Here is an 18,256-nt window from a genome sequence, read left to right on the forward strand (position 1 = left end):
ATACGTGTCTCATTCTCTCCCCTCCCTCCCTTCCTCTCTCTCTCCCTATCACTCTGCCTTTCACCCCTCTCCCCTGCCCTCATCACACTATCACCTGCACTATCACCTCCACCTATCCGCACCTCCTCTGCATGACAGGCGGAGTAAGTGTTGGAAAGGAGGTGGTGATACCTGGCGACCACCCCCCCTTTCACTCCCTCACTCCCCCCAGGTCGAAGGGGCCTGTGTCTTTTTACCTAACGTTATTGACCACCTTGTATGCTGACGCAAGACATATATATAGACCTGTTATTACCTATGCTGTTGGGGCTTGAGTGCGGCGTCTTAAGAAGGAGGAGAAGATGGTGAAGGAGGTGGTCATGATGGAGTGATGACGCCGGCCAGCACAAGGAAGATGTGAAGGAGATAAAGATTCACATATTCTTTTTTTTCATCTTCTGTCGTTCGTCGCGTTATATTTAGCGACCTCCTGATGTGCGAGATGAATAGGTATCTGTCATTTCTCCCTGCTGACGAAGGGGACGAAGTGGAGGAGGAGGAGTCTGGCGCAGTCATAAGAGTCACTCGCAGGTGGATTATTGCGTTCTAAGATTATGCTAATCATTGGCCTTAAATGATAAGTGCCAATCTTGATTTTGGAAAATTAGACGTAGGGGCAAATTTTCTAAATACAATTACGATGATAGAAATAGGGCAAAAATACTTGCAACTCATAGAGTCTTCAAGTCTAAGAGATGGGATAACAAAGATAACAATATCCAGCGATCTTACGTGTCTGAATCTATGAAATATATACAAAGGAATACAAGGAAATTCAAACAGCAACAGACCACTGGGTCCTTTCCAGGGTGTCTGTAATAGTGGAAGATATCAGAAACTCACAGACCAGTGTGGTAAATGTCAGAATAGATACAGATAACACAGATAATTCAATTACAATTCGAAAGATATATGAAGGATTTACAATAATGAATATATAAGAAGAAAGGCGGGGGAGTTTATCAAAAGTACTGATCGGACTCCTAATGCTGTGAGACAATAAACACACACAAAAAAAAGATAGTGATTAAAAGTCAAAATTTCTTTCGATCATCGGTGACATCGAGTCTTGTCGCTGTATCAAAACATATTCTCAAGGAAAGAGAAGAAATCTAAACGAAATCCAGATAACAGGAGCAAAGGAGGGAGAAGGGAGATGAATAGATAACAGGAGCAAAGGAGGGAGAAGGGAGATGAACAGAGATGAAGAAAGAGATACGGATAAACAATACATATCAATGATAAAGATGCATTTGTCTTTCACCCGGACTGAGACATACTGCAACTTAGAAAACACTCTCAGTTTCCTTACACTGCAAGGCTGGCACTGATGCCCTGCACTAATTTACTTATACTGTCGAGCAGCGCTGGGATTAATGCCCGCTGTTCCTGTGTACCTATGTGTTTGTGTGTGTGTGTGTGTGTGTGTGTGTGTGTGTGAGTGAGTGAGTGAGTGTGTGAGTGTGAGGTGTGAGTGTGTGTGTGAGTGTGTGAGGAGAGAAGGTCTGTAGGTAAGACTGGTAGGTGTGTGTGGTTACAGGAGACGCTGACAGGGAAATATTGGTGATGTCTGGCCTAGCCAATCCTGATGCAAATATGATAACCTCTTTGGGGCGACTGTCGATTTTCTTTAAAAAGAAATCGATAATTGTCTATTGTTCTGATTTCACTTAAACTCTCTGGCTGCAGTGACTCTGGTCGATGAGATGATTTGGTGCGTCTGTAAAAGTGTTCATGGTACGACAAGTAAAGTTAGCTTGCATAACAATATCAAGAAAATGACCATCTCATGGTTACCATGATGGAATTGCATGGACAAGATAAACTTGATCCAGTAGAGCCTGAGTTTAAACGTTGACATGATCCTACGATTTGACTTCATAGATGGATGAAGAGTCTCCTGTGCAAGAGACGTGTGTGAGAGAGGGAGAGGAGGAGACAAGCGGAGCCAAAAGGCAACTGGAGGACTGCCCCGCTGGGCGCTACGAGACGGCATCAAGGGCGTATGTGTCTTCTCGAAATTCGCAGAGGAAAATAGGGAAGCCGAGGGTAACATTTTCCTCCCACTCATCTTCATCATTTTCCTCCAGAGATGAGATGGACGATTTCATGGAAAGAGAGCGTTCCATCTTGGTCTTGGGAGGAGTTCGGGGGTAAAGACCTGGATGGTGGTATTCTTAGCCTGATGTCATTCTGGAGGACGAGGTGGCAGCGGACAGGGCAGCAGCAGTAGGTCCCTGCTCTACCTGCTGGGGCATCGGGCCAGCCAGCAGCCACACCAGGCCGGCCAACCGGCCCATTACGGGTATCGTCCCCCGGCAACCTGGCTAGGGTCTCCCAGTGTCACCTGCCCGCCTGCGCGCACACACACACGCACACGCTGTGCGAACACACACGCACACACACACACACACACAACACATATACGGAGTAACATACAAACTTACGAACTCGCATTCCCCCCACACCCCCCCTCCCCCTCCGAGGGATTGTGGCGGTGGTGAGTCATTGGCATCAGGAGTATTAAGCCTGCATCGGCTGGGCCTCCCTGGTAGAGCGTCCCCAGCTACCGAAGTGGTGTGACTCGTCTCGGCCCTCGTCTCCTCCCTCAGGCAAGCCTACTGTGATAGTTGATCCTGTGATATACAGTCACTCCATCTTCGTGACTGATGCTGTGCTGATATATACTTAGTGCTACTTGATGTTTATACTTGAAAAAAAGAATAGACTTTTTTTTTTTTTACTTGTCCATTAGCGTTATTCATCCAGTGTTGGCCACCATAGCGCCCAGGAGCAGCAGCAATACAGCAGCACCCTCCATCCTCTCCACAGCCTATTACAAACTCGCCATAGTCGCTCGCCGCGCTTCGTGAGTTCGCGGATACGACCATCGGAATGTGTCGTGTCGTGTATCGTTGTTGTCAAAGGAAATTTAGAAAGCACATGTCGGAGAAGGTGGGTTGGGTCGCTGGTGCACTGGACGCGAGAGAGATCGAGTTGATTGTGAGCCTTGAACGCAGATCGTAGTGAAGGAAGCTTAAAACTCTTTAGAGTAGAAAATACAGTCGTCTTTTATCGGTGTAATGTAAGAGAAATCCAACGGACGAGAACGCAACCTTCTTACATTTATACAAAGTCAGGTTGAGAGGAGTTTCGGCGCGCTCAAAGCCTATATAAATCATTGAAGACACCACCGATCTCCTCCTACTACACTGGCAGAGTTGCTTTCTAGATTTACTCGTCGAAAGAGTGAACAGTAGCTTCAACCTGTACACACATGAGAGAAACTATAGTAGTGAAAGGAAAGATAAACGACAGGTTGATGGTGATATATGAATGGAATGATGTTTGAGAATATGCGCCAAGCACTGATGAAATGCTTTGTGAGCGTGGCCACATAATGGAAACACCAGTAACAGAAACACGATCCGATTCTTTTTTTATTTTTTCATCCTTTCCCTTCTTCCTGGGCGACTGTTTCCAGCCGATCCAATACTCTGAAATCTATCAGAGGAGAATCAAAGGAGAATCTTTAAAATCACATCCGTATAGATCAAACTCCATTCTCTAGGAAGCAATCAAATCGTTTGTCCAGAGTTGATGATGCAAAGCACATCAGCTGTATATGAACTGTTTCATATGACATTTATGAATCAGTATGAGCCTTGCTCAGGATCTAGCTAACATCATCCTTATCGCAAGTCGCTAGACAAACAGCTAAAGAGAAATCTTGTTGTGTCCAACCAATTTGATTTTGTATCAGTATTATGAGTAATGTAAGACTAGGCTTCGGTACACTGATTAATGGCAGTCTTTCGAAACATAGCGATTCACTATAACATTCTTTTCCTAACTATTTTCAAATCTACTCTCTCTAGATATCAACAAATATGATATATAAATGTTGTAAGTGATCCGTGGAAATATATGATGAAGTTGTGTTCACCATAAAAAAAAAAAGAAATGATCGTATTACACCTCTCTCACAGAAAAAGGCTCGAGAAGTCTTAAAATCCCCAACTTAGGAAAGGCTTTGAGACTTTGTGCTCTCGTCTCCGCCATAGCGATAGGTTCAACAAAGTATAGCTGAGCGAAATGCGATCTAAACTTTTCCATTTGTTCCTCTTCACTTCCCAGGACTTATGATCATTGATGTAGCATGATGTACTATTCATATTAGCACGTTTTTTATGACACTTCGTAGACGAGGAGGAACGATTCTATACGGCAAAATCGCCGCTCTGATGCAAAATGGACAACATAGATGAATATAATCAGTAGGATTTATTTGTATGTATATGAGTAATTCGCAAATGCGAAAAGAAGAATGTAGTGCATGAAAGAAGTGGTTGGCTCGAGGAGAACATCTTCAAGGAACATATTCCGATGAAAGAGTAAATTCTTTAATCGGCCAGAGATGTTCTTAAGATCCTTCTCCAAGAGTCGCGCATTTTCTCCAGGAATTTTGATCTAGGCATGTAATTTGATCCTTTATGTAGTACCACCTGAAAATATGTTTTTTCTATTCTAGGGATTCTGATTCTTTAGGCTCAACATAGATACCTGATCGAGTTCTTGCTCCCGAGGGACGTATGATCATTTGTTGCTTAACTCTCAATTAACGAGGCTAAGTGGTCACAAAGAACGTTAAAAAAGGAAATGATACGTACAGTGTAGTTATAGTTATTTTTCAGAGAAGGTTCGAACTGAATCAAAAGTGAAAAGAAAATCTATTAGATTTACTAAATCTAAATAAGTTATTAAAAGAAGTGAGTCATGATCACGTCAGAGGAGCGTTCTCGAGATATTTTCAAAGGGAAAATAACCGAAGCTGCGACTGAAATATTGCTTGCGAAATAGAAAGACAGAAACAACTTCACATCTTTGTGATGACTTTTGCTTTGTCTTCGACACGCACTCTCATTATTATCTTTACTAAAGCCTTTTAAAAGTTATTGTGTCCCTTACTCCACGAGATCTACCGTAAATGCAAGGATATGTATGCAAGTAATGTGTTGGGTTGCGCCGATTGCCTAAGAGAGAAAATTTGTAATTTGAATATGCCACTCCCAGTCACACTCACACGCAACAAATACGTGGGATATTGTTTACGAACTCAAAGAATAAAGAATGGAAGAGTGTACACGCTACATTTATTTTGAAAAGAGGCGATAAAGTAAAGCAATGAAATGCATGTATCACTAACACAGTCACTTACATAACTTATGTCTAAAAGACTAAAAAATCATAAAGCAAATAGCTTATTTCTTGTGCTAGAGAAGCAATCACAGAGGCTGGTAATATGGGTTCATAGAGTGAAGATCATCCAGTGCAAATAAGAAAACCATAGTACGAGACAAGTGAGAATACTGTGTGTTTCTGGGATACGAGAAGGCATTAAACACCCTCTTCCACACGACACTGTTAGGATATCAAAGTTTCAGGTCAGCTGGAAACAAAGGCTTCTGTGGTGAGCCAAAAAATTATCTAAATACAGTAAAACAGAGAGCAAATATCAGAGGTGCCTTTTGAGTTAGACGAAAGATGGTGTCCCACAAGGTTCAATCTTTGGACCACTATCATTCCTAATGCATATTGAACGACCTTCGTAAATGACTTGAACCATATCTGAATAATGTCCACGAATTCTAATAACTTTGCGATAGATATAAAGATTATCCAGTCATAACAAATCTTCAGAAGGACTTGGATAAACTCCAGGATCTAATTGGATGATACATGGTCAGTATAATTCAACCTAACTAAATGTAAACTGCGACACTGAAATGAGGCTAGAGTGTGACGGGCATCTTGTGGGGAAACAACGACCCTGATCTACCTGAAAAGGTGACTTAGAAGTTGGCATAGTATTTTGTCTGTCACAAGAAATCCACAGCAACAGCCGCTATATAGATTAGAAATAAAGTTATTGTTAAAACAGCAACGAAATGTTGAGACAAGCATATATTACATATACGTATCTAGAAAGGTATTCAGTGCACTTGTAGACACAAATTAGCAAATGCATCACCCACCAGTGGGATCATCTCGCATAGTGAGGAGTCAATCGCGTATAACAAAAAACAATACCTTAAGATTGGGAGGTAAGCCACAGGGAGAGGATGGCTGTGGTAGACTTGCACACTTCGTGGAGGGAGGACATGTGGAGAAACATAATCAAAACTTCCAATTTCTGAATCACTATTTATCAAATTTATTCAATTACCCCAGAAACCCTTTCTGAGAGGGTTCCGGTTTTAACTCAGGAACCCTTTTCCAGTGGCTCTTATAGCCTCAAGGCTGCGCCACACTTAGTAGCAGGATAGCCTAAACTCTTTTGATGCGAAAGGTTCTTTGCCGAGTTTGTGCTCTGAATATGATACAGCCTCTCTTTAGGTGACTTTTCATTCGCGGTTTAGCATTAAGCAGGTGGAGTCTGTGACCACTCTTTAGTTGCGACGATGACACGATATCAAGCAATGCCTTGGAAGTGGAAAGATCTGATCAACTAGAGAGAAAAACAGTTGGTAAGCAAGAGTTCGGAAAGAGGTTAAGTAACACATGTAGAGCAGGACAAAGTACTGGGTGAAAGGATCAAGTTAAGTAAGTAGTGGCGAGGTGAGAAAAGAGGTTTCATGATATAACTTTACGATGGTAAAACCTTGAATGAAAGCAGAAAGTGGGGGTCTGGTAGACAGATAGTTCTCCAGTGCAGCTATGAAGTGAATGAAACAAATATCGAATGGGGCAGACCTCAAACTGCCAGCAGTCACATATTATCTGTGGGAAGAAATGGCCTGTAGGACGATGTATGACCCATGAAGGTAATGAAACAACACCTAGTTGTCAAGAGGGACAAAATCAAAAGAAGAAACACGAAATAGAAGATTGGATTAGATTATAAAATTCAGGCTTATAAGCCAAGCACTGGAGCGCTCCACAAAATAGAAGAGAAGACCTTAAAGTAATCCTCCTTCCTTCGTTTAGGGATGAAGACATTGCTGTCTAAGAGACAGGAATACTCCAGCAGCAGAAACTTCAAAGAAAATAACAAAGTCCAGACAATCTAAGCAATTATTCTCTTGATCCTTCTCTGAGAGCTGATCGATAAATTATCACTTTCATTAGACTGGACTGTGAACAAACAGACGGATATAAGACAGACAGAAAGGCGTAGAAATATGTATTGCTTTTCTTCGTTGATCAGCATCCTCTGGCGCTGTATTATTCTCGTGTTCGTCTGTCTCACTGGCTTGATAACTTGAGCATGACGCGGCAGGAGGTGGGTGCCAAGAGTGACACATGACACGAGAGGTTGGCCAGTCTCAGCTCCTCTCCTCACAGTACAAGCTGCTGGCCAGCAAAATGTCTCCCACTGAAATAGTCTTGACTGAATACCCCTGGGGACGGCGCTGCCCCGGGCGGCCACCTCGAGTCGCTCTGGGTGGTAAAACTCTCAGGCAAGTACCAGGGGAAGATGCCAAAGAAGCGGCTTTTAGCTGCGCTACAATCCTTGAGATGGCCTCCCAGGAGTGCGGGAATTCCCAGCGTTGAGAACAACTTGTGGAGGAGAACGCTGCTGCTGGGGAGCGGGGGGGCATCGGGAAGGAAAGGAGGGGGTTGCCTTGTGCCTGGAGGGGGGTTAAGGTCGTCTCATAGGGATGTTTACGACCTCTGTCTGCTGCCTTCACCACCAACGTTGTTCGTAATTGTCGATACATTAGATGTTTGTGGACTTTATCAAAAGGTTTAGCATGACGATGGAGCAGTATTGCTTTCTTCCCAGACGAATATATCACGTGTTCATCTCTTGATTCGAATGTATGCGACTGACTCATGCCACATGCCCACCTGCCTGCGTGCTGGAACTGACAGAAGTAGGAAACCCAACACCAGATGTCTCTCAAGGCTGCGTACGGTCATTGCCAGCCGCCACCGGCTCACCGGAGAAGAATTTAGACACCAAACACAAAATAACTCAGTTGGATTACGTGAGGTTGGCTGAGGGGATTCTTGACATATCTGCGCTGAGGATGTCCATGTTCATCCTGGGTAAGATTACTTGGGGCGAACACAAGACTAAAGTTTCCGCCTCTTCTAAGGTCTGAAAGTCTTGGGCGAATGTACGCTTCTTGGGTTCGTTGTAACTGCCCGTATCTCAATCATCTTGACGGACTCTACCTGGGAATACGATGATAAGGCTTAAATTAGATCAATTCGTTGGCACAGGTCAGACCAGGGGAGGCATGGCACACCTGACCCCCTACAGAGCGAGCGGACTGCCGGCCATCTCCTCCGTATGCCAGGAGTTTCTGTCAGTGGTATGATGACACTGGTCTAGTACAACAGTATATGTGTGGGGTTTGTGTCAGTGGTATAGTGACACATATCCAGTAGAGTAGTATACGTGTGGGGCTTGTGTCAGTGGTATATGCCAGGTGGTGTAAGTCAATGGTATAACGAGACATTCACACGCAAAGGAAATCCAAGCATCCGCACACACCAGCACCACCAGCTCAGCTGCAGCGTGGGATGAGGGCGGCGAGAAATAAGGGTCAATGAAGACACGTAGAGGATCTAAACTATACGTGCCAAGAGACTGAACTCTCTGTATACGAATCAGTCCTGTTGTCCACTTCATTGGTGTCGTCTGGTATATCATGGATGCGATCCTCCACTGATATAAGCAAAGAATATCATAAGACCATTGCTCCTCTTATGACCAATGGAATGGACTTCAGATAACAGAATTTCGATCTTTATTTTTTAAAGAATCGCTTCTCGTTAACATCACAGATAAAACTAAACTTTTGTTTAAGTATCTGGCGGAATCGGGTTCATTAAATTCATTTAACTCCGAGAGAGATAGAGAAAGAGAGAGAGAGAGAGAGAGAGAGAGAGAGAGAGAGAGAGAGAGAGAGAGAGAGAGAGAGGTTCGGGGACAGGTAACCGCAGGATGTGGACAGGTGGCGGATGTTGCCTTGGCACCCGTAGTGAGCCAGCCGCCCCCTGGGTCGCGATGAGAACGGGAGGGTATTATGTGGCGACGACCAATTAACCTTGGCAACTTGTGTGTTCAGAGATCTCTTATCTACGCATACTCATATTATATATATATATATATATATATATATATATATATATATATATATATATATATATATATATATATATATATATTATCCCCTGGGGATAGGGGAGAAAGAGTAGTTCCGACGTATTCTCTGCGTGTCGTAAAAGGCCACGAAAAGGGGAGGGGGGGGGGGAGGTGCTGGAAATCCTCCCCTGTAGTTTTTACTTTTCCAAAAGAACGAACAGAGAAGGGGGCCAAGTGAGGATTTTCCCTCTAAAGCTTAATCCTCTGTTCTTAACGCTACCTCACTAAGGCGGGAAATGGCGAATATATATATATATATATATATATATATATATATATATATATATATATATATATATATATATATATATATATATATGACGGAGTTGCATTGACAACAGAAACTACAGTTAGGTAATGGAAATTGTTACATTAACAAATCTAAAACTAATGTCTCGATTATTCTATATTTTTCCCCTTAACTTATTTTCTTGGTTCAGATCCCTTCCTGCGTCTGTAAACACCAGTTTTATTTTTTTCGATAGGGCAACAACCCGATCACATAACCTTCTTCAAGAGAAAAAATTGTGGTTTATGAAAAAATAAATACCGTAACTTTAAAACCTTGTGAGAGAGAGAGAGAGAGAATGGGTAAAAGAAATCGTGACGTGGTTAATACAAAGAAAACTGTCTGATGCATGTAAATCTTGGGAGAAAAAAAAAAATGGCAAAAAAGACAAATCCTATGACTCTTAAAACGGAAAACGCTATTCAGTGCTACAAGAGAAAACCAGGCAAGAAAGAAAACGCGAAGAGAAACGAAAGGAGAAAATGGGATTCTAGTAATGTACCGATGAAATTAGCAATATTGTTCTAATAAATCTATTCTTAGTTTTCAACGAATAGAAACATATACCATTTCAATTACGTACATCCGTGCGTTAATCAATTCTTTAATTCTTATGAAGAATAATACAAGACACTTATGATGAATGCCGCTCTGACCGACACACAAATGAACTGTAAAGTTACAATAGTTTATATTGATAATCGACTCCTGGGCATTCTGATTGCAATACATAATACTTACTCTTTGTTGAAGACGCCTACCTTAGCAAACTAGAAAACGAAAAAAAACTTTGTCAATTCATGAGGAGCTGATCTCCGGCACAGGGTATCTGTCTAACTGTCTCTCTACCTTTACATCTATCTGTCTATCTATCTATCTATCTATCTATCTATCTATCGATCCTGGCTGTTGGAGGTTTGTATGTTCTATGAAGGTGCGCGTTTATATGCACTGTATTCGTGTATGTATATATATATATATATATATATATATATATATATATATATATATATATATATATATATATACACGGACGTTTCTTTTTTGTTACTCCTCCATTGAGTGAACCGTAGTGCCTGAAGGATCCAGTCTTAGGGTATAGGCACATCAGAACATGGCCAAGATTTGACGCTTCTGCACTGCAGGCTGGAAGGCTGTTTTCAGGCCACCACATATCGCTTTTCCAAAAGCCGTGTAGATTATACTTAGCTTCCTGCACTCATTCAGAATTAGATTTAAGTGCATAGCTCACAAAATGATAAAGTATATTCATTCAGTCATGGTGTGTTTGAAGAAATAATATGTCGTAATTTCAAATCCAAATAAAACGCTCGACAGACATGTAAATAAAGAAGTAGGTTTTAATAAGAACTTGACCTTCAAAGAAAGGTCATGGCTGTAGGAAAATAAAGTACTAATAGAATTCTAGTCTCTCATAACTTCAGAGACAGTTCTCAACAAAAATGAAATAATAAATTTGTTTTTTACTGAAAAAAGAAAAGAATAACAACGTAAGAAAATGGGTAAAAGAAATTGTGACTTGGTTAACACAAAAGAAAACTGTATCTGATTTATGCAAATCTTAGGAGGAAAAAAGAATAAGACAAGTCGTATGATTCTTAAAACAGAAAACGCGATTCAGCATGTTTAAAGAAAACCAACCTAGCTACGCAAGAAAGAAAACGCGATGGAAAGAGAACGAGAGAAAATGGGATGCTCGTAATGTGCCACTGAAATAAGAGAAAACGGGCCACAGAAAATGGTGTCAGGCACTTGGCAAGCTACATCCTACCCACGCTTGTAATTCCGACCAAAATAAATGTTGGTGTGTAATGGCTGGCCAGGGAACCCGACACGGTGAGGTATCAGGTTATTTCTGGATTTGTTTACAAATGAATCAAACTTATATCGTGACGCAATCTGAGGAGGAGGAGGAGGAGGAGCCATACATGTGGTCAGGAGGAGGAGGAGGAGCCATACATGTGGTCAGGAGGAGGAGGAGGAGGAGCCATACATGTGGTCAGGAGGAGGAGGAGGAGCCATACATGTGGTCAGGAGGAGGAGGAGGAGCCATACATGCGGTCAGGAGGAGGAGGAGGAGGAGAAGCCATACATGTGGTCAGGAGGAGGAGGAGGAGGAGCCATACATGTGGTCAGGAGGAGGAGAAGGAGGAGGAGCCATACATGTGGTCAGGAGGAGGAGAAGGAGGAGGAGCCATACATGTGGTCAGGAGGAGGAGAAGGAGGAGGAGCCATACATGTGGTCAGGAGGAGAAGGAGGAGGAGCCATACATGTGGCCAGTGAGCGACAATATACGTCATCGAGGTTCTAAATACAGTCACTGGACTCGTCTGTGTAGAATGGGTACCGTGTGTAAATCAGAGGCGCGATCTTACACAAGGTACATACGGTACAATGTACAATCCTTGAAAATGAACTGTAAATGAGAAACCTTGAGTGATTTCTGATTTTCACTCTTCTTTTTTATAGAGTTAATGTTCCATTTCCCATTTTCTGACGTGCTGGTCTGATTGTCTTCGTTGCCAGGGATAAAGGTCGTTTATGTTCCAGTTATTTCTTAGGAATCCATGTTTGAATGCACTGTTTTATGTCTTGGATTTAACTTATTTTTTTATTCTTGATACAATTTTTTTTTTTTTATTCATTCAAGTCTTTAAGATGATCTTGCCTTCAAGTTAATTCAACGAAACTCACAGATCACCTTAACTTGTTTGTTAAAAATTAGGCGTTGATTTTCTTTCTTTTTTTCTTTTTTTTCCAAGAGGACTTGACAGAGAAGCTGCATTTCTATTACGGCAAATGGTCTCCATTTTCTATGAGTGACCTAATTATATCTAACTTGACGGAGGAAGAAAACGAGGAAGTTTTCCGTCCCTTCGTGTATCACTAGGAGGACCTTCACCTGATTCCTGGGGGAGTGTATCGCTTTTGTCGCTACCGCCACACCTAGGACCCTTCCTCTCCGCCACCACCACCACCACCATCACATCTCCACCACTAAGGGTTCTACCACCGCCAGCCCCTCCCTCGCCACCACCGCCACCACGAGTCCCACCAACACCACCACCACCAAGGCCCTCCCTCACCACCACCACAACGATCAGGTCCCCCCCCTCACCACCACCACCACCACCACCACAACGATCAGGTCCCCCCTCACAACGATAACCGCCACTATCTGGTCCTCCCTCACCACCACCACCACCAGATCTTCCCTCACCACCATCACCACCACAACGATCAGGTCCCCCCCTCACAACCATAACCACTACTATCTGGTCCTCCCTCACCACCACCACCAGATCTTCCCTCACCACTACCACCACCACCAGATCTTCCCTCACCACCATCACCACCACAACCACCACCAACAAAGTCTCCCTTCACTACCAACATCAGACCTTCCTTCACCAAAACCACCACTAACACCACCTGGCCCTTCTTCACCACCATTACGACCACCACCAGGCCCTCTCTCACCACCACCACAACACCATAAGGCCCTCTCTCTGTCACAACAACACCACAAATACCACCAAACCGTCCCTCAACAAAAATATCATCGCTACCAGGCCATCACTCACCACCACAACTACCACCAGGCCCTCCCTCACCACCACCAGGCCCTCCCTCACTACCATCTGGATGGACCTTCGTCACCTCCACCAGGCGCTCCCTCACACCACCACCCCTTGGATCTCCCTCATTAACATCTCTTCCAATAGCAGACCCTCTCCCTCACCACCATTGTCAACACCAGACCCTTCTTGATCACCAACACTACCACCAGACCCTCCTTCACCACGAAAACCACTGCCTTCATAAGACCCTCCTTTATCACCAACATCACGACCAACCCCTCCCTCACCACCACCAACGTCACCACCAAACCTTCCTCCATCATCAGACCCTCCCTGACCACCACCACCACCATCGGCACCATAAGACCTCCGTTTCATCACCAGCTTCGCAGCCAACACCTCTCTCGTCACTGCCACCACCTGGATCTCCCTCACCAACACCACTACCAAAAGGACCTTCTTCACTGCCACCAACACCAAAAGGACCTCTTCCTTCACCAACACCAACACCAAAAGGACCTCTTCCTTCACCAACACCACCACCAAAAGGACCTCCTTCACCAACACCACCACCAAAAGGACCTCCTTCACCAACACCACCACCAAAAGGACCTCCTTCACCAACACACCACCATCAAAAGGACCTCCTTCACCAACACCACCACCAAAAGGACCTCCTTCACCAACACCACCACCAAAAGGACCACCTTCACCGCCACCAACACCAAAAGGACCTCCTTCACCAACACCACCACCAAAAGGACGTCCTTCACCAACACCAAAGGGACCTCCATCACCAACACCGCCATCAAAAGGACCTCCTTCACCAACACCACCACCAAAAGGACATGCTTCAACACTGCCACCACCGCTGACATCACCAGACCTTCTTGAACACCAACACCATCACCAGACCCTCCCTCATCATAATTACGACTACCATTATAAGACCCTCCCTCATCATCACCAACAACCACTCCCTCACCACCACCACTCCCTCACCACCACCATCACCACCACCACCAACTGCATCTCCCTCACCATAATCACCGCCAACAGAGCTCCCTTTCCCCCACCACCACCTCCTCCACCTGGATTTCCCTCACCAACATCACCACCATCAGGGCCCTCCCTAACCACTACCACCACCTCCACCTGGATCTCCCTCACCAATATCACCACCAACAGAGCCCCCTTCACCACCACCACCTCCTCCACCAATCTCACCATCCTCACCACCTCAGTATCCCCGCCCTAACCACCCCCACACTGGCTCTCCCAGACCACGTGTCTCGCCACACCAGGCGGGTATTGGGGTGAATTTATTCTGGGTGCCTCGTGTCTGCCGCCGACTTCCCATGAAGCTGGAGACGAATGTGTCATATCCTGCAAATGGGCGATATATTTCCCTATTTCATGATGTGAGTTGGTTCGTATTTCACTGATTCGAGCTTTCTGTTTTGTAGAAATTCCTCCGCCATTTACGCAAGGTTATCTTGAAGTGGCGTAATGATATCGTCACTGAATTGGAAAATGTCGCTGAGAAAGATGTATCTTGTTTATGATCAGACGATCAGTATAAGGTTGTGGGTAGGTATAAGATGTATAAATGCCATAAGGTTAAGACGCAGGTTCGAGCTATAGCTGTCATGACGCTGGTATATATATATATATATATATATATATATATATATATATATATATATATATATATATATATATACGTCCGTCCACCGGATGATCTGCTGCTGCTGCTGCTGCTGCTGCCGCAAGGTACATAACTCATCTCTTGGAGGCGCTGGTCGCAGGTCGACCCTGTACTCATACCCTCCACATTGTTCGCTGTCCCGCTGAGTCAGCGTGGTTGGCAGCGGCGTCCTGAGCAGTTTTAGTGGAGGCGAGACGGGGCAAGGGCCGGCACGACGACAGAGCTGGTGGCTGACGTCCCTCCTTTCTGCCCCACTCCCAGGCAGGCAGCCGTTTGGCCCACTCAGGTCGTGGCGCTAGTTTCGTTGTGGGCTGGTGGGCGGTGCTGGTGCGCGCGTGTGGAGCTGCGGCTGCTGTGGTGGTAGCATCTGGGAGACAGTGCGGGTCGTGGCCGGCTCTGAAACCGGCGTCTCTCTTGCAGTTCCGTCACACTTCACCTCCTCCACGTCGTCATGGATTACCGCGCGACCAAGGTCAACCGCTACTGGAAGCGTCCCAAGCCGCGAGTGTACGAGTGTAATGTGCGAGACGCAGAACGCTTCTACCAGGACTGTTACAAGCGATACCTCTCGGATAAAGAGGATGCGGCGGCCAGGGCTGCACGGGCGAGGTCCACAGAAGCAGAGCACTCAGAGTTCTTCCCACATCTTCGAGCAGGTCCCCTCAGGCGTGAAGCTTCTGCCCGCCCTGCCGTCGAACCTGCGGAGTTGCCTCCTCTCCCAACACCACTAGCTCAAGCAGTCAAGTCCCGGCTCAGTAGCGATGCCGTTTCGACTGAGGTTAGCTTCACCGGTCGCGCAGAAGGGCTTCCATCTTACGATCCTTCAAAAGACGATACAACTCACGAGGAGCGAATACTGCGGATTAAAAGGCTCAAAGAAGAACTCGGCCTTCCCCCTGACAGCAAGCCGCCGCCTGTGCCCTCCATTTCCTCAGTGAAAAGTGATGCCTCCACTCGGAGCGCTGAGAGTGGCCTTGGAGAGTATGAGAGCTCTTACAAAAGCGAGCGCACCTCGCGATCACTCGCTACTGGCGGTGGTCCCGATGAATCTTCGTCATATAGTTTCAAATCTGAGAGGTCCTCCCGGATGAACGGCACCAGTGGCCTGGGCGAGCGAAGCGCAGGTGATTACAAGTACAAGGCAGACCGTGGCTCTGATGATTACAAGTTGTCATCTAAATCGATGGACTTTGAGCTTCCCAAGATAGAGCGAAAACCTCTTAATCTATCCCCGAAATTAGAGCGAAAGAAGAACGATTACTCTTTCTCAACGGAAAAGAAAGCGGATAGATTTTCCAGCTTATCTTCGGCAGGCGGGTCGTCCGCCAGCAGCGGGCGCAAGGCGGTAGCTGACCTGGACATCGATGACGATGACACCAGCGTCGTGGACATGATGAAGAAGCTGCCTTCCTCACAGGACATCCTCGAGCGCATCAGCAAAATGGACCTGGACGATTGACTAGGGGACATATCTGACGCTAAACTTTGAGGGAAGATGAAGGAGGGGTTGGCCTAGTGGGGTCTTCAGCCATCACGTTTTGCTTCATAAAACAAATATGTTTGTGAGGAAAGACGACTTTGTTTAAAGAAATTCTCTACTTCTGAAGAGTGTGGGTGAGAGCTGTGTAAAGAACCGCTCCACAGGAAGAACATCCACCATGGTCCAACCCCAACAAAGAAAATATGAAGAACAATAACTACGTTCTACACCATCGAAGATCTAATTGCTGAATTCAGCGACCATGTTTATTTTCGATCAGAACAACAACCAGTCTGCGATGAATATTGTACGTGAGTGTAGACTAACCTCAAAGTTTTGCGCCAGTTGTGGACGACAGTAAAACACCGTGAGACTCTCATATCCAACCTCTCCTTGCATGACCACAGCCCACTTCGATTCCTTCAGCTGTTTATACTACGGAACATTACTTGAACATTGTTTGTCTATTCTAGACAGTGATAACTATTTCCTGACAGAAAACGGCAAAGGATTTTCTTATGATGACTCCTGTTTAACTCGTAAGAAAAGTGTTTAGCGTTTTGCACTTCTTTTGTATGAACAATTGTACATATTGAGAGACTTGAGTGATTTATAGAAAACCTTTAAGTTACCCTCTCTATTGTCGGCGTCGCGAAGGTGGCTACATCATTGATTACTCTCCTTTTGCCTCCTTTTTTTTATTTTTATTTTTTTGCATACCCTGTATCCCTGTCCTCTACCTTCTACACCGGGCAGCATTACCGCTGCTGCTGCTGTTGCTGCTGCTGCTGCCGCCGCTGCTTCCGCCTCACTGCTGTGGCACAGGGCTGATCGCGGACATACATGTGTGAGTGTGTGTGTGTGTATCTTACAGTATCTCTCAGCCATGGCTTCTCCAAGCGTGTGTATGGTGGGCATGCACTTCCACCGCCCAGGTGCTCCCCGGGTGTACTCTCGCAACACCAGCATCTGGTCAGAGTACGAAATGGCCAGAAAGGAAACATACGATATCAAGGTCGTGAAGAAGTCTTCCGTGGGCGAAGTCGATGTTAAGTACATCCCGGAGAAGCCCCTGAACGAGCGACTGAAGGGCCTGTCCGCCCTCCACATCTCCAAAGTCCGACGAATTATATAAAAAGAAGAACTACGTCCGCCAACCTCGCCCTCCACCCCATCAACGCCCGCCGGTGCCCCGTGTCCAGTAGGTTGATGATAATGACGACCCGACGACACTGCCCTCCCTCTTCAGACATGACCCTAAATTCATACGTAAACTCCTCAGAACAACTGTATACAGACACACACCAACCTACCTACATACATGCTGCAGACGGCCATACTGAATATACAAATACACACGCTACTAAACCTCATCAACTCACCCCCGAGTCATAGTTATTTTTGAAACGATACTGAAAACTAACAAATGTTGCAAACAATTTCTAAGACTGGTTTGTAACAGTGTTGTGCGTATGTTTGTGTGTGTGTGTGTGTGTGTGTGACCGATATCCTCACCAGGTAGCCAGTGTCTTCTCCAGGTAACCTGCTTAGAGCCCAGTAGCTCTTTCCTCAACTGTTTGCACTGTGTTAAACGTACATATAGATATCATACATGTTGACATGAGTGTGAGTGTGTATATATGAGATCATTTGCGTATTTGGGTCTGTGTGCTTGTGTGAGTTTGAAGGTGCGTGCGAGTGTGCGTGAGTGTGTGCGTGTGTGTGTGTATGTGATGTTTGTGTGTGTGTGTGTGTGTGTGTGTGTGTGTGTGTGTGTGTGTGTGTGTGTGTAGGTGTGAGTATGTGTGCCATTCTTGGCACAGCTCCCCGGCACCGCCGGCTTCCCTGAGTTTATTTTGGTAAGTGTCAAACATCGCCCAATATGGTTCCTTACTGGCGCCATTACCCCTCGCTCCCCCTGTCTACAGTCCTCGGCTACGCCTGTCTACAGTCCCTTGGTCACGCCTGTCTACAGTCCAC

At 45.2% G+C, this 18,256-nt stretch overlaps 3 protein-coding genes across 4 annotated transcripts in view; 2 read left to right on the forward strand and 1 right to left on the reverse strand.

The window, feature by feature from the left end:
* The window catches only part of LOC139750281 (uncharacterized), a 359,881-nt gene that overhangs the window by 266,820 nt on the left and 74,805 nt on the right, over window positions 1-18,256 (reverse strand). The window lies entirely within an intron of this gene.
* LOC139750283 (uncharacterized) overlaps window positions 1-18,256 on the forward strand; it is a 95,226-nt gene that overhangs the window by 67,097 nt on the left and 9,873 nt on the right. Inside the window, exons 1-2 of one of the 2 annotated variants that reach the window (XM_071664880.1) lie at window positions 2,270-2,651; window positions 17,151-17,477. The exons of the other annotated variant lie outside the window; for it this stretch is intronic. The gene's annotated coding sequence lies outside the window, so the exon portion shown is untranslated. Of the gene's footprint in view, window positions 1-2,269; window positions 2,652-17,150; window positions 17,478-18,256 lie in introns of those variants that run through there. 2 annotated transcript variants of the gene reach the window in all.
* On the forward strand, window positions 14,905-16,478 carry LOC139750284 (uncharacterized). The gene has a single exon (XM_071664883.1). The coding sequence runs from the start codon at window positions 15,248-15,250 to the stop codon at window positions 16,253-16,255; it is 1,008 nt and encodes a 335-aa protein (XP_071520984.1). The 5' UTR covers window positions 14,905-15,247; the 3' UTR covers window positions 16,256-16,478.

This window comes from Panulirus ornatus, chromosome 9 (assembly GCF_036320965.1).
Source record: "Panulirus ornatus isolate Po-2019 chromosome 9, ASM3632096v1, whole genome shotgun sequence".
NCBI lineage: Eukaryota > Metazoa > Arthropoda > Malacostraca > Decapoda > Palinuridae > Panulirus > Panulirus ornatus.

Excerpts from the sequence above, each read along its gene's own strand:
- LOC139750284 (XM_071664883.1), top strand. The coding sequence starts at position 15,248 with ATGGATTACCGCGCGACCAAGGTCAACCGCTACTGGAAGCGTCCCAAG.